This window comes from Solea senegalensis, linkage group LG2 (genome assembly GCF_019176455.1).
Source record: "Solea senegalensis isolate Sse05_10M linkage group LG2, IFAPA_SoseM_1, whole genome shotgun sequence".
In the NCBI taxonomy this organism is placed as follows: domain Eukaryota; kingdom Metazoa; phylum Chordata; class Actinopteri; order Pleuronectiformes; family Soleidae; genus Solea; species Solea senegalensis.
The window spans coordinates 14,071,010-14,093,181 of record NC_058022.1 but is presented as its reverse complement, the minus strand read 5'-3'; the positions used below and the strand labels follow the sequence as shown (position 1 = coordinate 14,093,181).

At 39.7% G+C, this 22,172-nt stretch overlaps 1 protein-coding gene across 2 annotated transcripts; it reads left to right on the top strand.

Moving 5' to 3' along the window:
• The first annotated feature begins 2,250 nt into the window (after positions 1-2,250).
• si:ch211-39i22.1 (CD99 antigen-like protein 2) lies at positions 2,251-20,191 on the top strand. Of its 2 annotated transcripts, none has more exons than XR_006362486.1 (9): positions 2,251-2,672; positions 7,947-8,056; positions 8,592-9,236; positions 9,814-9,905; positions 10,075-10,231; positions 10,912-10,947; positions 13,491-13,517; positions 13,848-13,865; positions 15,558-15,660. XR_006362486.1 is itself a non-coding variant. In XM_044053328.1 (9 exons), the coding sequence occupies exons 1-9, from the start codon at positions 9,071-9,073 to the stop codon at positions 16,699-16,701; spliced, it is 702 nt and encodes a 233-aa protein (XP_043909263.1). In that variant the 5' UTR covers positions 8,992-9,070; the 3' UTR covers positions 16,702-20,191. The 2 variants fall into 2 exon arrangements, 1 of the variants encoding a protein (XP_043909263.1); XM_044053328.1 differs by lacking the exons at positions 2,251-2,672; positions 7,947-8,056 and adding exons at positions 16,506-16,565; positions 16,673-20,191 and having other exon boundaries at positions 8,992-9,236; positions 15,558-15,674.
• The last annotated feature ends 1,981 nt before the right edge of the window (positions 20,192-22,172 follow it).

Below are 22,172 nucleotides of genomic sequence, written 5' to 3'. Positions count from 1 at the left end.
TTAAGAAAGTGTATATCATGTACAAAATAATTGAGATGTAGCCTATAAAATAATCATAGCTTAATAAAGGGTAAAGCAGTTGACGGTGAATGAGTAATCCTATAGAAATGTCAATGTTTTTAATGCAATGGCGCTCAAAGTGTCTTTTTGAACAAATGTCATTGCCTTCTTGAATAAATGAGTGAATTGATGGCGCCACCTGCTGATCCAGACCAGTAAAAAAAGAAGGTACTTCAATCCCTCTCATGTTACAGACAAGAGTCAGAGGCTAGAGAAGAAAAAAAAAGGATCTCTTTTCAGATCCACCTCGTGGTTGGTTTGCATGAGGTCATGTGTGGTTTTCTCAAATAGAAACCTAACATTAATTTAACATTAAAAACAGAATCCAGCAAAGCAGTCTACTCTTGAGGAATTTGATATTTTGACAAACCAAAGTAAATTATAGCCTTATTAGGCTGCGAGACATTTGTGTAGACCACCTAAATCATAGCTGTATTATAACTTTAAAAGGAAATGTCTTAAAGGTCTAAGGATCATGACTGTGGAGACCATGTTGAAAAAAGTCCATGAATTGATGGGTAGAGTATACATTTACAGATATCCCTTTGGGAATCACAGCAGCAAGGCTCCTCATTAAAACAAGAAAAATGCCCTTACACACACATCTGATCTCTCACCATATGAGCCTGCACATATGTAGGTTGAGGTCCTCATCTAGAGGCCTACTAACATCCCTTTATCCAGGCTAAGGACCCAGCTTTTTCCATCTGGGCCTCCCACTTACTGGAACAACCTGCCTGAGAAGATCAGACTGATAAGCTGATAACCTTTTCATACCATATTTAGACATTTGCACATTTTGTGTTCCCACTAGCCACACAGCAGGCTTCTGCCCAGACTGACAACAGACTCACCTTCCTTTGATCATATGCGATTTACCATGGCAACCATGGTTTGCAAGAAAAGCATGCAGTAGGCTTCTGCTCATCATCTTTTCAGATGTCGGTCCATGATGTTAACCTGTGAAGCCAGTCATTGTGCCACCTACTGGTAAAAGGAAGTACTGTACAGTAAGAAGAGAATGAACACATTAACACATGAATGTTACCATTTGATGCACTGTACCAGATTATAACTTGGTTATAACTAGAGTTGGTTTGAATCCGAACGATACAAACACAGCGCATCATACCACAATAATATCATCTGGACAGAAAATATGTAGTCCACACAGCAAATAAAGCACGTCATCGATCCATAGAAGTTTTTCATTTATACTTTCATTGGGTTTCAGTTATGATCCATTTTATTTATTGATTGTTATTTTAATTTAATAGAATTGTTAGGGTTAAGGTTCGGGTTAATTGTCTTTATGGAGACTCTTGTTTGTTTTCAACAGTTTTTACTTGGTATTTATGTTTTGGGACTTTTTGTCTTGTTCCCAAAAAGTGCTACATGACAATAATAATAAATAAAATAAGGGCTGGGCAGTATGGCCAGAAATTATGATGAAAAAGTAATGATTATGATTTTATTATAATTATTATTATTTTCTCACGCTGACAGAAAACTGTTGCTATGTTGACACATTTCATACATCTGAGGCAAAACATTTGATAACAGTTATGTTTTGTGTCTATTGAACATTTGTCATATTGATACTGAAGGTTCTATCACTACACATATGTGTGTGTATATATATATATATATATCAGTAAGTATCACAATAAAATGTTACCCAATTGCACAAATGAACTTTTGCTGAAGTTGAAGAGATCTGTTAATTATTATGGTTTTATCAGCATCATCATCATTATTATTGTTATCATTATTATTGTCTTACTATTATTATTGTTGTTGTTGTTGTTGTTGTTGTTGTTATTACTACTAGTACTGCTTTCTCCAGACAGAAAACTGTTACATAGAAACATTTCAAAACAATTATGTTTTGTGTCTACTGAACCTTCGTGATATTGATACTGAAGATATCGCGATACATGTGTTGGTACTGAGTTGTTACTACCGCTCTCATGGCTGATACTAAATTGAAATTCAACTGCCTCCAGTTTTTTCACAACACACAGGCTTGTGCAACTATTGCTTAACTCACATATGTTTGGGGATCTCAACAATGTAGTGACTTGAATGAAAGACTTCACAATGTCTCTCATGGTAATGTCGTTTTTTTTTTCTCCCCTCAGACTGCAGCGTTGATGAAGAAAAGCAGTCTCCCAAACCAAAACGCAAAACCCACCCATGATTAGTGAGGAAATCTGTGTCTTCACGGCGCCGTGCACACACAGCCCTCATGTCTGTTTGCCTGGCTGCCTGTGTTTGAGAGAGTGAAGACCCGCCCACCTTAATAAAGACTGGACCTTCTCTTTTTCCCCAATTCAAACAAAAGGAGAAGGCGACGGGTCCGCGGCGGCGCGCATCGAGCACATCATCTGAGCACCTTGGAGACGCACCGGCACCGGCAGAGACAGCGACTCACACACACGCCCTCCTGATCCACCTGAAGCATCCAAGCCGGTGAGCTGTCGTGTTTGAAAGCCGCGGAAAGAGAAAGTGAACCCCGGTTCATTTGAAGCCAGAACACCGTGTTCCCATGATGTCATACCTGTGGATTCTGCTATTAGGAAGCCTGCTGGCCACCGGCGCCAAGGCACAAGGTAATGATTTATTACTAATTATGTCTGCCCAATTAATCAGCTCATTATTACAAATGTGTCTGTGTCTGTCTGTCTGGCTCTGTGTTGTTGCATCTTCATCTCAGTCTCCGTTTCTCTTCACACTTGTTTATTTCCCCCTGGATCTCACCAATCTTCCATTTTCCAATTTCTCTCCTCATCATATGCCAATCTTCCTCCATAGTGTGTGTGTGTGTGATTGTCTGTCCACTGTCTGGATCCCTGTTGCCATGCCAATTAAATAGTTGTATTCTGCTTATTTGAATATGCTTTGACTCAATGAATTAAAAACAAATCAGTGATTTTTTGATCTTCACTGAGGCTGTTTTTTTCACACTACAGCCTTTGACATTATGAGTGAAATGGTTGTGTCATGTAATTTTGGTAATATCATGTTTGGTCAAGACTGGAGTTTGTTGGTCCACTCGGGTGTGGTGAACTCATTGTCCTTGCACAAGTCATTACCTTCCCCAATTTCTCTTTTGTTCTTCATTTGACCCTTTGTTGCTCAAACTTCCCAGATTCATGTTGCTCCTCTGTATCTATCTTCTTTTTAATTTTATGTTCCCTCTTCTTCTTCTGCTTTCTCCGTCTACTGCTGGCCCATGGGCTCCTAACCTTCCCTGAGGCACACACAATAATTTCAGGTTTTCAACATGCACACTGGACAGAAAATGGTGGAAAAAGTAGAGGAGATGATGAAAGAAGATAAGAGGCACGTTTTAGCTAAATGAGAGTGAAAGCATGATTGTTTAAAGAAGGAACCAGAAAGAAAGAGAGAGGGAGAGTCCGGGTAACAGCAGGCCTCCTCATCAAACAAAATATGCAAACAGAAAACCAGATGAACGTTGGTGTACAAGGATGTAATCTGGCGTAATCTCACTCTACCGGTTCACTTTTTATTACCAGACAAAAAGAGGAAACACACAATGCACGCATGTGCATGGGTCCCTTTCTGTCTCTTTCCCACACACACACACACACACACACACACACACACACACACACACACTTTTTTATCTATATGCCTAACTGTAAACTCAATAATGAGGCACAGGAAATCTCAGTGGGTGTGTTTGCTCGTCTGCGTGTGTGTGCGCACACACATTCGTCACAGTGACACTGAACAGAGGGTTGCTAGGTCAGTTGCATGTGAGCACACATCATGTGTGCAAGTTATCCAAGTTAAGGATAGGGAGTGTCCCAGTAACTAGATCCAGCTCTGGCTCAAGACAACACCCAGCAACTCAACTAGTTTCAGCGCCTTCCTCTCCCCCAGGGCCTCCAGCATCTGTGTGTGTGTGTGTGTGTGTGTGTGTGTGTGAGGGAAAGAGAAAGTAGGTGTGTGTTGTTATAATATCTTTAATGTACAGATGTACATGTGGCAGTGTGTAATTAATGTGAGTCTGTGCAGGAGTCACTTGTGTTGGGTCTTCAGGGAAGATGAAAGTAAAACAATCTGTGTGTGTGTGTGTGTGTGTGTGTACAAATGTGTGCAGACTTGTCTATGTTTACACCTTTACCTACCAACTGATAAATTGTTCTTCTGGTGTGCACACACACACACACACTCTCTCACTGCTCCCATGGGGGCTGTTTTAAGGTGTGTGATTGGTGTAAACACAGCACTTTCTGTCCCCCAAACACACAATAGAACCATACCTGACTGAACAATGTGCGCGGAGGTGCCGTCTTACAGCGGACAAACATGAACAGGCAGTTTCTGGTGTACTATTACGGGGCAAAGTGTGGTTATTAGTTACGCACACATGCACCCACACGCATTATTAGTCACTCAAGCACATGCACACCAGGTGATCTTGCACAATGCCACAGCCGGGGACCCAAAGAGTCCGAAAATTAAATTCCTCTCCCTCAGTCTCCAGTTTATGCCACATGAACCGCGTCCCACTGCGAAATTACACAACTAAATAGGCAGTGAATTCAACTTTCTGAAACAAAAGTGAGTTGGACAAAAAGGAAAGTTTAGAATAAATTAGTCCGTCCCAAAAAATGATATCAGGTGTCAAGGTAATCATTTCTATCACATGGCATCAGGCACCATTCCAGCACTAAAACTTCCTTAAATGTTCTGAAACATGATATACCTGCATGTTTCATAACACTGTGAGAGCAGTCTTGATGTTGTATCGGATGTTGTCATAGCAACCAACATGGTGGAACTTGCTGAGAGTCGTTAGTCATTTAACACTAAATATAACTTGTTCATAAGACGCTGAACCATAGATCATATATTTTAAAAAGGGGTGATTATTCTGTTTTTCTTTGGTGGCGTCAATCAGGAAGTGAAAATGTAATGAAGAGAGCGCCGGGGGGGCAAATCTGCAGGTTGTAAAAAAGCAGTATTACAAGTTTTAGTCTCAATGTTGTAAATGATGTTCCCTTGTTTTGAGAAAAATAAATGGAAAGAACAACACAAGTGAGTAGGGTTATTTTCATAATCGATTAATCTCTCGATTATCTTCTCGATTAGGATAGTACTTGTTTGGTCCATAACATGTCAGAAAATGATTCAGTTTTAAAGAAAACATAACATATTCACCTTTAAGAAGCTGAAAAATTGTGAAAGCCGGTTCTAACTATTGAAGAAAACACCCAAACCGATAAATTGACGATCAAAAGGGTTGACAATTAATTTAGTATTCGATTAATTATCGATTAATTGAATAATCGTTGCAGCCTTACATATGAGTGGACACCAGTGTGTCTTACACCTGGTGTTGTCCTGTTTACAGATAACACGTCTGAACTTCCAGTTGTAAAACTGCAACATGGCATCTGCTTAATTGCTACTGTGGAGGCTTCAGAACAGGAGTTCAGGTCTTTATGAGTGACACCATGACTTGTGTCTTAAAATGTTGTCACAAAACTTTGGCCAAATAAGAGCCTAATAGAATCTTTACCTTCTAGTCTTGTTTTTGTAAAAATAATTTAAAAAAGTGGTTTCAATCACAGAAACATTTCTGGTTTTTTTCCTCCTTTTTTTTTTTAAAGAGTAAAGCTACATTCCTGACATTTGCATTTGGATCCCATTAGACGACAAGCATGTTTTCTGTTTGTTACCAACTGCTCTTCAGTTCAAGTAAAATATGATAATAATTAAAAAAAAACTCAAGTTAAACTTCAGTTAAATCAAACTGAATCACAGGTCTTAGATTGTTCTAGACAATAGAATAATGATGAAAAGGCAATTTGCTTTATTGCTGAGAGGTAGATTAAATGATCAGTGCCACTACCAGGCCTGTGAATTAAATATACAACTAGAAGTAGGAAATACAAATTAGCATACTGTGTTTCCTTTAATGCAGTTGTAACTTTTCTGATCTGGTCATGAACTTATTTTTCAGGCTCTGTTCACAACACCAGCTGTAACTTTCAAACCCAATGGAATATATATCAGATCTGACAGCTACAGGTGTCTTGCATCTGACTCTCAAAGGACGCTGTCTTTAGCTTTTTTTATGTCAGCGATGACAGTCATTGACCGCTGACCGTTGTCACTCATGTCGCAAAGCCACATATGCTGTATATCCGATCTTGGGCCGCATACCAAAGTGACACGTCTGATTTTAAAATGGTAATTGACGACCGCCGTTCTGTGTTCACACATCCATAAAAACGTCAGACGTGAGTCACACCAACGGAAAAAGGTCGTATGATTCACTTCGGGTTGGTACGTCGTGTTAGTCACAGACTGTTCCCTATCCGGAGATTCAATCCATTTTACAGACAGGAAAGATGTCTGATTATCAATCCATCAAACCATCCGGCCCTCCGTTCAAAGAACACATTGTGACTAATAGTGTTTAGTTTCCCACATGTATAAAATGAACTGATTTTAGAGTTTACCCCTAGGGACTTTTTTTTTTTCAGTTACCATCGCACATGCTGTACGGTCCCATGCAATAGCGTGCAGCCATGGCAAAGACACACTGATGACTCATCTGCCTCCAAGGGAAGCAGTGGCAGAGAAACAGATTGAGTGAAGATTTGGGGAAAACGAGAATGAGGGAGAGCGAGAAGGAACAGGAAAGATGAGAGAGAGAGTTAAAGACAAAAAAGAAAACAAGGGGAGGAGGGAGAGATTTGGATGTGCAACTGTTTGTTCCAGTGCAGCTCTAACTCAAAACAGGAGACCACTTACTCAGCATGTGAGAGTGGGGATGAAGTTGTGTGTGCACAGTTACGTATGTGTGTTTGTGTTTATGTGTGTGTGTGTGAAAGAGAGCGAGAGAGGGAGGGAGAATGTGTTTTTTTCTGTGTGTGTTTCGAACAAGGGGAAGGTGTGTTATAATTCTGTGTCTGCTGGAGGGAGATTGTGTGTGTTTGTAGCAGAGGTTGTTAGAGGAGGAAGTTGCAAACTGGACAGATTGGGAACAGAATGTTCCATACAGTATGGGGACAACAGACACAAGAGTTTACATGAGAGCTACACATACGTGTAAAAGCACGTCGGTTCACCTATACATATTAAAAACATAAGCATAAGGGAAGTTTTCCACTGTTTGATTGCAATGTTTGCGACCTGGTCGGAACAAGGAGTTTGCATGTTCTCACACACGGGAAACTCCATAGACACATTTTTCTCCTCAGTGAGGGTTGATGTTTGTGTTTGGAGAAAAGATACTGTGCCAGTTAGCCAGCGTCAGGGTGAGAGCAATCATGTCGGAGGAGAGTTTGCTGTTTCGGCTCCTTACATTCAACAGGGGAATGTCACAGCACTGGCTCAAGCACACACACACACAGTCTCAGTCTGACATGCTCTTTCTCATTAGTACAGAGTTGCAATTCAGACCTGAATCCAGTGCTGAAGTCCAGATGCTGAGACAGGTCAGATGTAATGATGTGTCTGTCACCAAGCATCTAGCCAGGGTGTGGCTGTGTGCGTGTGTGGTCATGCTTTTGATGACGTACGGATACACTACTGGTTCACTTTGAGGTTAGATTTATTAGTTTGGGCCTCTTTATTGGTACGGAATACAGTAGTGTTCACGGAAATGAAAATTGTCCCTGGAACACAAGGGGGACTCAAATTGAGGCATAATGTGAGTTGTCATGGTTGCCTCCTCTCTTCGTTTCAAAAAGAAAATGATTGTTTCACAGGAATTGTCAGTTATGTGATGTTTACTTTGAAATTCATATCCCTCAGTGCCTCCGTGTCAGTGCTTCACTTGGTGTGTTCTCTGTTTTTGTCATTTATTCTTTTACATTCTCCTTTCACACATCACTGTTTAGATGATCCTGCACCAGCGGAGGAGAACGTGGCTACAGAGGCCCCAGTCCCCGTGGCAGCAGTGCCGGAGGTCGACGGAGAACCCGGCGAGGAAACCGACGATGTGACAAAGGTGAGCGGGGGGCTCACTGTGTGAAACAATTTGTAACAACTTACCTTGAAAGAGGCTGGGTCATATGAAGGTAAACATGGGTTATTTATAGAAACTGCAACACTTCTCTGTGTTTAGCACTTGTGTTCAACTCAAACGACTGGCTAGCCAGGAGTGTTGCCAGAGGGTTTGACCTTTAACATAGTGAATACATATCTATAAACCCTGGCAGCTCCCTGATCTCCTATCCAGCTTTGAGTGAATTATTCAGTGTGGAACGCTGCTGGGCAAAGTCATACTGTCATCTAGTCAAACTCACTGAGGTCTGGAGAAAAATACATCCCTAAATGCCATTTGATAAGCTGACACATTTAAGCAGACTGAAACATTTCTGACTCATGTTTGTGATTGGTTGGATGTGGAGGGTTAGGGTCTTCTTAAAACGTCTAAGCACCTGAAATCCGACTTAACTGTGGAAGTCTTGACATTTGCTTATCTGGATAATTTCATACAATTTCATGCACTTTTAAGAAAGTACATCTTGTGCCAAATACAGGACATACCACCAACGACAAGTGCCTCTGAGCCGGATGCTGAGGTGGCGCCTGCAGGTGGAGACACAGAACCAGCAGCTCCTGCAGATGATAAAACAGAACCAGCAGCTCCTGAAGAGGATAAAACAGAACCAGCAGCTCCTGCAGGAGATATAACAGAACCAGCAGCTCCTGCAGGAGATGTAACAGATCCAGCAGCTCCTGAAGAAGATAAACCAGAACCAGCACCTCCTGCAGGAGATATAACAGATCCAGCAGCTCCTGAAGAAGATAAAACAGAACCAGCACCTCCTGCAGGAGATATAACAGATCCAACAGCTCCTGAAGAAGATAAAACAGAACCAGCAGCTCCTACAGAAGATACAAAGGAACCAAAAGCTGCGGAAGAAGATAAAACAGAACCAGCAGCTCCCAGAATACAACAGGACCAGCAGCTCCCCAAGAAGATAAAACAGAACCAGCGGCTCCTGCAGAGGATGCAATGGAACCAGAAGCTACGGAAGAAGCTAAAACAGAACCAGCAGCTCCTGCAGATGATATCACAGAACCAGAAGCTACTGAAGAAGGTAAAACAGAACCAGCAGCTCCAGCAGAAGAACTATCAACTACAGCAGCTGGGGACACAGAAGCAGCTGCAACAACAGCAGGTAATCAATTTAAAAACATAAATTGACAATGATGAAGGAGCTAAACTTAACGTTTTGTGTGCAAATTTCATAATCGTTCTTTCCTCACTGAAAACCTACCCCGCATGTTGATCCCAGACTGATTCTTTGTTCATTGTTGCTGTGCAGTGTTTTAATCAAGCACATATTTTTATAGTGCAGTCACAGTGAATAAAAAAAAAATCATTCAATCAGTTTGCAGTATCTAGTCTCTGCCACAATGTCCACTGCTTTATCTCAGCTTTTATCATACCCTCCATTTCCACCAGGAATATCCATATTCACACTGAAAAGCAACAGGTATAATCATATTAAGAACAGATGACAGGTTTAGTCACGCTTCAGTATGTGGATGAGCGTTAGTCTGAGGTCTCATACCTTCAACATGCCCCCTGCTTCCTCTACTCTCTAAAATACTCCACACGGTCTCCATTTTCACATGGTCTAACGGTGCATGAAAACAAACCATGAGATAACACTGGGTAAATGGATGGTAAATACTAATCATTGAACTAATACTTGACCTCTACTTGGTTCTGTTTTGTTTTCTCTTGTCCAGAGCCAGCAGCTGATCCAGAGACTGAGCAACCAGCAGTTAATGTAGAGGAGGGAACAACTGCAGACCCTGATACCACATCTGCTCCGGTGGCGGTCAGTATTGCCGTTTAGTATCATTTATTTAAATCACCTTGGACAAATAGAAGCTGTGCGAACACATTTCATTCGAAATAGAATTATATATACATAGGCTTTACAGACGTCATTGTCAAGTTATGTTGTATCTTTATGTTTTTATACAACATAATACCATTTTTTGCAGAATGGACATGATGATGTGGCCAAAGCTGGGACAGATGTAGCAGACGATAAAGAGGAAGAGCCAACCGAAATAGCTAATGATACCAATTCGATTCCCATTGATAAGGAAATTATTGTCCCAAAGGGCAGAACAGGAGTGCATGCCCAGTTTCCTACAGGTAAGAACAGTTCACACTTATGGTTTATATCCCAGTGTCAGTGTTTTAGATTTTTTCATGACTACAGATATACTTTTTTTTGTTATTGTGGAACAGAACAATAACAGTATGGGAAAGTTGTGGTATTAAACCAATGTCATATGTATATACATATATATATATACATATATATATACTAGATGTATTCTACAGATGAGCTCACCTCTTAAACATGTATGTCCTTTACATGATGAAACTGTACAGACTTGTTTCTAAAACATCTGCTGCTCCTTTTCTCTGCTACGTTTTTTTTTTTTACAAATAACATGTCATGTTCAGTCACAGTAGAAACAGTACGGAGAAAGATCTGTATTAAAGTACTTTATACCAATATTCCAATGTTAAGACAGTACTGTAACACTCTGACTAAGACACTGATAAATAAGGATTATATTCTGTATTATACTATAATAATTGTGCAGCACGTTCCTTGAAAGGTGTTATATGAAAAAACTGATACATTCCTCTTTTATGGCAAGATATTTCCCTTTGAGACTTATAATTTCTGCTTTTGTCATTGTATTAAAAGTGATTAACAGATTAGTGACAGATTAGTGACTATAGTGATGTTTATATGAATGGTCTCTGGATATTCCATGCATGCATGCAAACGTGATTCTGTTCTTTGTGCTTGCCAACAGGTAATGAAGAGATTGCAGAAACTGAGGTGAATGCAGGTATGTTATTATTATTATTATTTTTTTTTTTTTTACTTTCGTAACCACATTAAATAAACCTCCACCTTTCCGGAGCCAAATTTTGGTTTCAACAGTAGTTGAAAACACTTTGTTTTTACACGAATACCACAGTGAACAGTGAAGCAGCATTTTAAGGAACCAAAGCAGTGGTAACAGAGTTCTGAGTGGGGAAACTCACTGAACTGCATTAATTGAGGTGTTTGGTGAGTGAGCTTTTCAGGCTCCGCCCTGCATGGTCTGCGTGTGAGGTACGCTCATTTCTCAAACTCTGACTCAGCTACAGCGCCGCTCCTCCCTGAGCAACCACCTGCGAGTACAAAGATTTGAAGAATGACATTTTTACAATGTTTTCATTTCCTCTAGAACAAGGCCATCTGAAAGGGTATCTCTGAATAAGTTATTTAGCAGCATATTAAATTTCATTTGACCCCAGAATTGCATATGAAAAATGGCTTCATGTCCTGCTTTGATGGATTCTCATGTCCTATTTTTCCTGCAACTCCCTTTTCATGAACACATTAATGGTTAACAGATGTTCCTTTCTTAAAAAAAATACACATCATTTGAGAAGGTTATGAGATTGGATTCTGGCCCATAGAGTTTTACCTCCTCGATTGTACATGGTATGGTTTGAGTAAGGGAACCGCCCTCAGTGATTTTATCACAATTCACTCCCCTGAATATAATGGACATTTGTAAATATTTAAAAGTTACACAAGTCAAGTAGAGCTGTAAAAGCAAGCACATAGAGAAATTGTAAAGAGGAGAAAGTGTGAGAAAAAGAAGAAAGAGTGGACACTAAATACACATCAACACAGGTGTATTTGAGTATTGGCTCAGAATACAGTTTATTTCCTACTTGAGACACAATTAGCTGTGGAAAATTTTACTCTCACTATGTGGTGCAGAGTCCTATGCCAATTTACCTCCAGTATAATCCAGTATCTGTCACAGGATCGTTTTGCCTTTGAGGTTATATCTGCCATAAATTAGGTCACTGATCCTACCCTGCCCAGTCTGAAATTGCTTTCAGTTACACACATGGGGTTTCCCCCCCTGTGAATGTAGAGTCAATGTAAGTTATTGTTCCTGACAGATAATATGCTTTAATCTAAGTCAACACCAGTCAAAAGGATCCCCATCACACCCTTGTGAAATATGGTCCCCACTGAAGACAGTTTCCAGCGTGGTTGATTAAAATCACAGACTAGCACACTAGTTTCGTGTGTTACATGTTTTTGCCCAACATCTGGAAGATATTACCACTGACAGCGAGAAGATAATATCCATATATGGATTCATATCACAATTCTGTCACCAATACGGGCTTTAACTTGCAAGAGGCTCTAAATTATAATCACTAATATCAGTTATTGATTGTCTAAGAGTGGGACTGCAGAGTGTGACAAATGGAGGACTCCATCTGTTTACCTTCCCCTTCCCCAAGCACCAGAGCGGATGTAACCACTCATTCCTCCTTCTGCTTCTCAGCTTGTCATTTTCTTCTTGTTAAACAAATACGTACAAACTCTTTCATCTATCTGATAAAAACAAGAAGTTGACAGGATATTTTTTTGTAAATGCTGACATTTATGAATGTATAAATGACAACAGTGTGAGTAGATTGGGCCAGTTATCAGCCTTTTATTTCCTTCTCTTGATTGAGTGACACTGCTAAAATAAAACTGCTCTTTTCATGGCATATTCTGTTGAAACCGGTATCATGGGTATCATGTCATGTTACTTAGATCTTTATCACTGTCTTGTGAGCAAAAACCCTGAGGCAGGCCGTCTGCATGCACCTGGTGCACTGGCTACAGTTTAGCATCAAACCGACAGAGTACAGTTCTTCACCACATAGTTTGTAGCACCAGACGACTTAAAGGTAAACTGTGATTTGACACTTTCTTCTGGTAGGTCGCTATACTTTGACTGACCTCTGGTCCCATAAGATGAGATTAAGTTAGCTTGTTTTACCTCTTGGGTTCAAAATGAATCACTTGCCACAAGGCACTTGGACAGAAATGCAGGAACAGAAGCAGCTCCCTTCAATGTTCCACCTTCATCTCTCCATCTGAAAGCTGATTCATCTAAGCTGGCATAATCATTATAATCAGGTGAAAGGCGCTCTATGCTTAGTGCTCTGCTATTAAAGGCTTTGTCAAGTTGAAGCAGGTAGAAGGCAGCCATGATGTCACAGGCGTGTACAAACAGGCAGCGACGGGGGGGAAGATAACGGGGTCTTTTGCATATGGATTGAATCAGAGATGAGAGAAGGTGTGCCTCTTCATCAGATATCAGACATGCATTTTTGTACATGTACATAAGAAACTGAGTGTGTGTTTCCACACTGATTAGAAGAGAAATTCTAGGACCTTTTTTTTAATGCCTGTGATGAGGAAAAACTAGCATAAAGACAACTATCTTGCTCCCGGCTCCTTCATTCACTCTAATCATTTACAAATGACTATGATTTATGTAGTTTCCTTTATGATTTTCTCTCCCTGTCTTTCTCTGTGTAGCGCACGTAGCTGGCAGCTCAGCAAATGGTAAGGCCTTTTCTTGATTCATTATTAAATATAACAAAATAATCTAATACAGAATTATAGCAGGATATAAGACCTATTGTTTTAGTTCAAACAATGTTGATGAGATGTGTTTTACCATGAGCTCTTTAGTGTCACATCACAACAGCATCTTAACTGGAAGTAAGATAACATTATATATATATAAGTTTGTTCCTGTTGTTCCATTTGACTTCTTGGGGAGTTTCTTTTTTTCAGATTGAAAGATATGTATTTACCACAATGTGTGACTTTAACCAGTTTCAATTATTTTTAATTGTGTGTTTTTTTTTTGTTCTTTGTTCAAAACATTAGATGATCAGAAGACCAAAGGTGAGTCATCCCTGTTTTTATTTCTTTGTTTTGGACACATCTACTTACCCACACACACACACTGCCCCACACATACCTGCAGTATAAGTATCCCCCTATTGTCTTATGTTATGCAAAGAGCCCTAGGCAGGTGCTTTGTTGTGGCATGACATTTTAAAAGCTTTCCTTTTTTTTTCTTCAGTAAGTGTCTTTGCATAATTTCATGAACGACAAGTTCAGGCAAAGGAGGCAAATGGTAATAATTGTTCCTTTTAAGTGGTAAAATATATTAGGTGATAACTCTATATTAAAACTTAACTTGTGTGTGAACTATGGAAAACTTGAGCAAATCTGTTTCTAGCTAAAACTTTTTCCAAATGAATTTGTGTGCATGTTTAGCTCAGCACAACCATAACTTGTGGCTACTGCTGACCACAAGTCAAATTTGGTACTTTGTGTCCTGCAGGTGTGCACGTGTGCACGCGTCACTGCCTGCATCCATCTACCTCCTTTTGCTCTCACTGAAAATACGACATTCCTAAATTTTTCCACCCAATTTCACCGGCTAATTTCCCCCATTTCGTTTTTAATTCCTCTTGAGTCGCATGAGAGGCTTTTTGCCTCACCTTTTACTTTGTCCGTGGCTTTGTTTATTCTGCTCTTGTAATCTTTTTCCTTCAGCTGCTGAGTCACCAGCTCTACTCTTTTACCCTGTGTCCTATCCATCTGCCCTTCTATTGTCCCTTCACCATATCCTTCCATTATTGACTAGAAGAGATGCAAAGGGAAATGGGGAAGAAAAAACAATATAATGTTGACAGGTTTGAAGCATATAATCTATTGAATTACAATTGTTTCCCATATATTTAATTCTAAATAGCAGAAAAGCTGTTTCAGAATTAATTTGACCAACATTTACTCTGCTTTGTTTTCTAGTCTGCATCTACTTTTTCTTTCGTAAATTTAGAAGCTTGTAGCGCCGTAATATATCAAATATGAACTGTTTTGCCCCAGATACTATATCAGTGCACCTACTGTACACCAAACCTTGAACACTAAGTATCGTACATATAATGTCTTATGTCATAAAAGAATAAATACTCTATTTAAAATAGCGGCGTTCATTAAATCCTTTTGATCACGAACCACTTATACTTGAAATGTCAATAGACTATGAAAGGTATCTGCTGCATGCAATGACACAGCATGAAAGCTATTCCGATCATTCATTGCTGTCATAGCAACTGGGTTACAGATGCAGACGGATTTTTACGCTGTCACTGTGAATGCTTTCATTTTGGTCGTCTCAATTGTAGGACGGACGTGTGAAAAGAGATCGGGGAATGTTGGAACCAGATGATTCGTCTCTCTCGCTTTCCTCTCTCTCTCTCTCTCCCTCTTGCTTGCTCTCTTACACACAGCAACACAGATTGACAGTCACACTGAGGCATGCACGCACGCCATTGAGCCTCAGTGCTGAAACGTCTTTCATTATTTTAATTGCAAAATGGCACCCCGTAGTGACACTGAACATCCATAGACAGCCGTGACACAAAAAGACCATTCAACACACATCTGTTTGAGAATGCTCAGGCCGATGTGCGCGGAGTTGGGTTGTGTGCTCGTGTGATATTGGACGACACATTTGCAGCTGTCAAGCACTGGTGTCAAGTATCCTCTCATTATGTGTTTGCCGTCTTTGTTTATGTGCAGAAGCCAGTTCCAGCTCTGTAGCAGGCGTCGTGTGCGGAATTGCTGTGGCCGCTGTGGGAGCGGTTGCAGGATACTTCACCTATCAGAAGAAGAAACTGTGCTTCAAAGAAAGACAGGGTAATTATCTCGCTCGTTCCTTGGCAATTAGTTAACCAAAGAAAAACTTAACACATTACATAACACTTGATATCTGACTAAGCTGACAATATACAAATTGGCAACAAGTCAAGTCTAACGTCATTTCAGTATTACATCAGAACGAAGGTTAATCCACAATCACAACTTGCTAGTGTGTAGCGTAAGATGCAGTAATAGATCAGTGTTTCATAAAAGGCTGTTGTTTGGTGTTTTAAAGGCTGCAAAGCACATGTTTTGGAGGTCAGCAGTTCTTCTTCGACACATAGCAGACTCAGCTTTACAAATTTGTTGTCAGTTACGCTTAACTCACATACACCCTGCACACCGATACTGCCGATTCAGCAGTGTTGACATTTACAGTCAACATGAACAGCAGAGATATGGAACAAATGTCAGATTTAGCATAGGTATTGTACTGGAAATGGTAAGCAGTTATTTATCAGTTTACTTGGTAATGTCATTAGCATGTGCAGCCCCAGTCCTGACTCCACACAAATGAACGGCTTTCACATTTACACCATAACCAAAATGAAACCAATTTACGCCGTGGTGATGATAAGTTATTACCTGTGAGAATTATTAATGTTCTCAGAACCCCCGCCCCCCTCCCTGGTAATCTCACTCTCATGCTTAATTTATGGTCAGTGTGTAGCTTCGCAGTTTGTCTTTTCATCCCGAGGCAACACCACGAAGTGATCTTTGCTAATTAGTGAGAAAATTAGCTAATTAGCTGAACGCCTGTGGAATTCTAATTGACATGCGATGCAGTGTCGGCTTCATTTTGGCCTGTCTGTTGTTTTGCATGATCAGAGGCGGATCCAGAGGCTGCGCGCAAGGCCGACGCGGCAGAGGCTCAGTCGGATCCCCAGGGTATGACTCAACATACACACATGCATACATACTGTGAACAACACGCGTCACAAGGATTACTTTCAAAATGCTTTGACCTTTACGGTGCATTTCTTCCCCTTTTGCAGTCCTCAGCAACCTGCTCAACTCCTCCTAGACCAGCAATGATCACATGACTGACTGACTGCACCGACTCCAGTCAACAACGTGGCAATCTCACTGTTAGGGTCTCTCCTTGATAGAGCTATATTACTGTGAGGCCCTAGAGTAGGGCTCTCTTTGTGTGTGTGTGTGTGTGTGTGTGTGTGTGTGTTAGGGATGAGTTCATACGATACACAGTATCAGTATCGATCCAATACTGGTCAGAATCACTGGATCTGATATGGGGGGAAGCAAAAACATTCACTTCAATATGATCCATTTATATGATATGATTTTAGGTGTTATGCACAGTTCTGCCGTGCTGCAGTGATCATGTGCACTATGCTGTCATATTTCAAGATATTGGTATTGATAGATACTGAAAACTCTGATATCGCTACTGGACCTGAAAAAGTGGTATTGAGACATCCCTTGTGTGTTTGTGCGTGTGCGGTGTGAAATTAGATTTTAGAGAAGAAAAAAGCAAGTAAATATCCTCTATGTGAACACTAGGGGCTTTATGATTGTTTTAAATTAGAAATACTTAAAAATAATTGGTCAAATCTTTTATACTTAAAGCCAAATCCAGTCTTTTTCAGAGGAGCCACTAAAGAGATGAAATCTCTAATTCAGCATGACCATGAGATAGCCAACTCACAGAACTACCTTTTTTTTAAAAATTGATAGTTGAATGGCTGCCAACTAGTTCCAGTAAGTGAATGTGAATATAAACAAATGACAAATTGTGATGTTGTAGCTGTTTCACTTGAATTTACTGAATCCCTCCAAATGGGATTTTCATTTTCTATTTTATTTTTTTTCATAGCCATCCATATCATTTTCAAAAATCCACTCATTCATGTGAATTCGTTTTTGTCATTTCCAATACACTTATCTGCATTATAAATGTGGGATAAATGAATACCTAGGGGGCTTCAATAACTGCCAATTCATTTCCTGGCGATAACACTGTAGGCCTTTTTTCACAGCAGAAATATTGACTTGTTACAGTAGCAGACGCTGTGGCCTTTAGGTTGAAATTAACAATGGCTTTGTTCTATTCAAGAGCCCCAGTCAAAAAACAATCTTCTTTGAAAAGGCCTGTAGGATCCGTGATTCTGGTAATGCTCTTAAATGGTCCAATATGTGTCCAGAGGGCCACTGATGTCACTGTATGTGTGTGTGTGTGTGTTTGTGTGTCTTTTGATTGGTGAAGGGGCTTGGTTTTTAAATCATAGTGGGTCTATATCACTTCTCTTCAGTCAGTACAATGAATGAAACATTCGAAATCGAAATGAAACGCGATGGACGTCCACGTATTTAAAACACGTAGATCCATTTTCCCAAGGCAAAGGCAAGTTGTCATTAAATCCTGTCCAGTCCTGTTTCAGTCAGTAGATGAATGTTCACCTGACATGAGCCAGAGGTCAAAGCAGACATGTAGTAATGTGTTAGACATTGTTCTAATGTAATGTGTGTTTATCTAGTTGTGGTGCAGTAGTTTCTTCTCTATAGTGCCTTTTACTGACGCAGCCTGACTTGACCAATGGACAGACAAACAGAAGAGGTCCGAAATTAAAAGTGAAACCAGACATTACAAACATATGTGTATCAGACATGAGGAATAAAAATGATGGAAAGTGTTGGTTGAACATTTTTAGGGCCAGTTTTTTTTTGGATTAATATTGCACCCCACACAGTTTCAGCTGTGAAAATCTCCTCACTGCGTGTCTCTTTATTTGAACAAGTCAGTTGCTGTCACAGTGTTTTTGTATCATTCATATCGCCACATTACAGATGTCACTCACCTGTGGTTTTTATAGGAATTTAATATTCTGCAGTGGTGCCTCAGAGCTGATACAGCTAATCTTTAGTCAACTTGCTTGCTGTGGTATTTTGTGATTATTATTATTGTGAAATGCCGAAGCAGTGCTCTTTAAAAAAAAAACAAAAAACAACAACCACAAAAAAAAAATAGTTCAGCTGTAGCACAAAAATATAAACTTCTGAATGTCTTTTTGTCGCCTTGCATTTTTGTACTCGCTCCTTTTAAACATAGAGGTCGCATAGTGCTGCAGTTCATGTTAAGTGTGTTACTCGTAAAGCACCGTATAGCTGCAATACAGGACAGAGACTGTTCCTAACAGCCTTGCCTCAAGCCGAGAAATATTAAGTCTGTGATGTTGTGTATTGATTAATTCTACTGTATGAACTGTGGACTGGATGCCAGTTCAAATTTTGGTTTGAACTGACTTCTTACCCTGTAATCTGTGATAAACTGAGTTTCTCTTGGCACTGAGCAAGCGGATCATGTGTCTGAAAGCTCTTATTACATCAACTACTTTGGCATGGAGTGAGAATGCACAAAATATCCACTAAATAACAGTACAATCTTTCAGAAATAGCCACTGATGCCTTCAGAACAGCTGATTACCCTTTTAATGCAGTTCTCATCTTTTCTGTACTCTGCAATCATTGCAACAGGGATCCGCTTAAGTACGCCGCTTCCCTTCAGTGCACAAACCGAAACCTTACTGATTGAATGTCAAGGAGGCAGAAATGTGGTTACAATGACTGAATTCGTCTGCTGTCCACTCTACGCTTTGCTCCGAGCAGTCAGATCCTGTGTAAACACAAACAGTTTTAAAGCAGAATGTAAACAAAGGGAACCTTTAACTCACTGGGTCCTGAAGTGCACTTCCCAGATAATGTTATCAGATAATGCATCGTTCAAGGCACCAAGCATTCCTGCCTTATACCACCATTTTTTGAATATTCCAGAGAGGAAAGCAAAGAATAATGTCACCATCGGGGAGAAACAATGAAACAAGCAAAGATGTGTTTTGAAGGTTATTTTAATAACAATCTCTTTGGGAGAAGCACTTTCCTATCCTGTATACATCTTGATCCATTTAACACATTTAGATGATTAATTTTTGATTTAGACCATTGCAAGACTTTTTTTAATTTAAATATCTTGTGTTTTTTTTTTTTTTTTGCATAGAAACTGTTTTCTTTGTTTTTGTCATCTGGCACTTGTGTTGGTCTTCTGGAATTGTGTAAATAATGTTTGAGGAGTCAATTAAATGTGGGCGTTGGTGTGTTATTCCCCTGCCAAACATCTATGGGTGTGTGTTTGTTTCTACAATAATAATAATGATAATCGTATTTAACTCATTAAATCTAGCTCTTTTTTTTTTTTTTAAATAGGAAAAAAAAAACTACATGAACAGTGTGCTGTAGTCTCTTTAAGTTACTTGTCACATAAGTGTCTGCAGAGCATTGGAAAGGCAATAAAACTTGTGTTAAATAAATCACAGGCATTGTGAGACACAACCTGAAATGTGTAATATGTAAATTATTAACAACAGGGAGCTTATGCACACAGTTTGGAGGCATTTGAATGATTTATGGTGACAAGTCCACTTGAAACTCAATTAAGTCATATTTGAAAACCTGTTTGGGGTGTTGTTGTTGCCAAATAAACCTGTACATGTTCCTGTAAATGTGCATATTTGTCATTTTGAACCTGTCAGTCGACAACAGTAAACCCTCCAATTACACCGAGTACTGCCAGCAGCAGCAGTGGAGGACTAGTATTGATTCACTTATGGAGTCAATTTAATTCCAAATGTTTGTTGGCAAAAAATGTCTTGTATAATAGGGGGTAGAATAAATAGGTTAAAAAGAAATTCAGAGAATTTGGAAGTTAATGTTTTAGTTGGGTTTTAGACATCTACTATATTGCACTGTAGGTTAAATTTTAACTTGTTTATTATCCCACCAGTAAAAATGAACTTCTCCCTGACTTGTGCAAACTCCTGTAACTGTGGTGAACTATAGTGTCACTTAAGCTCAATTACATATGAAAAACAAAAATGTTTATTCATTTATTTTCATGTCATGGCATGGCTGAAGGTTCATCTCATCCTCTTTTATGAAAGACATAACAACTTTGTCAGAGGAAAATCAAAAACTCTCTCTTTTATAACATGAAATGCCTTTAAAATGCCACCCACAAAAACCTAATATGTTTAAACCGACAAAGAAGGATGACGTCCTGTAGCAGAGAGGGTGGGAGAGTGGAAGAGTTCAGAAAGTTATCAACGAGTGTTTACAACCTTCCTAATATGCCACAGACACACTTCCTCCATTTATTGCAATCTGCAGTCTCACCATTAGATGTCACTAATTCTCATGTATACAATTATGAATGTAATGGCACTGTCACATGTAGCTCTTAGAAAAAACAAAACAGTGTGGGTCTCAAGTCCTTTAAAATGCATATCTTCCATTCTACTAGTTAACTCTATAAAATAAAAGACACATTTGTCCATCCATCCATCTTCTACCGCTTTATCCTCCACATGAGGGTCGCTGTGCCAATCTCAGCTGCTGACATAGTCACTCTCACACTCACCATTCACTCCTACGGCAATTTAGAGTGTCCATTTCCCCGTATTGCATGTTTTTGGACTGTGGGAGGAAGCCGGAGAACCCGGAGAAAACCCACGCACACACAGGGAGAACATACAAACCCGGCTGTCATTCTTTTTTTTTATTATACAAAAATAGCATGCACAAAACAAGACAGGAAGCACTTGAAAGAAACGCAATCAACAAAAAACAGATGGTCTGGGCTGAAAACAGGCAACACTGCAGCACAATCAGATCGACCACCACTGCGACGATAACCATCAATAGACATCCAGGAATACAATAAAATCGTATGAATACAAAATAGCAGCAGCAACAACAACACAATAACACAGCAAGAAGATGAGGCACAGGAACAAGGAAATGAAAGAAAAACAATAAATAAAAAAGACAAAAATGAAAAGAGAAAGGATGTGGAGAGAGAATTTTTTTTCCCAGTCTTGTTATTCATATTAGAAACAAACTGAAGGAAAAGAGGGCTTTCTAGTGTTCCATTTACAAGAATGATTATGATAACAAGGTTAATTAAGTCTGACACATCATTGTCCAAGTTGTCCATAAAATAAATGACATCACTGTACGTAAAAGAGCGTATATTATCCATTTTCAAGGACGCCCAGCTGTGGATATCAGCCCAAAAGGAATTTGAATGTACACAATGACAAAATAAGTGGTCAGTTGTTTCCATCTTCAAACCGAAAACACATTGACTCATTTCCAATGTAAATCTTTTATTAAAGAAATCATTGGAGGGATGAATTCCAGATATTCATTTAAAATGTGTTTCCTTTACTTTAGGAGAATAAGTCAGATAGAAGGAAAAGAGCATTCCGAATGACATCATAGACTTTTTCTGGTTATATTTTTATGTGTGAGGTTCTCTGTCTTCTCTGAGGTGGATTCTCATCTCGTTACAGACCTTTGCATTCTTGAACACCTTCCAGACATCCAGGCCTCGGGGCAAACTGAAGGACGATTTGTCGAGGCCGGTCTGACCTCGCCCTTTGACCCAGTCTGTGCAAAGTATCCATTGTGTGTCTCAGCGGAAAG

Excerpts from the sequence above, each read along its gene's own strand:
- si:ch211-39i22.1 (XM_044053328.1), top strand. The coding sequence starts at position 9,071 with ATGGAACCAGAAGCTACGGAAGAAGCTAAAACAGAACCAGCAGCTCCT. Across the intron at positions 9,237-9,813 it reads AGCAGCTGCAACAACAGCAG|AGCCAGCAGCTGATCCAGAG; the intron begins GTAATCAATTTA and ends TCTCTTGTCCAG. Across the intron at positions 9,906-10,074 it reads CCACATCTGCTCCGGTGGCG|AATGGACATGATGATGTGGC; the intron begins GTCAGTATTGCC and ends CATTTTTTGCAG.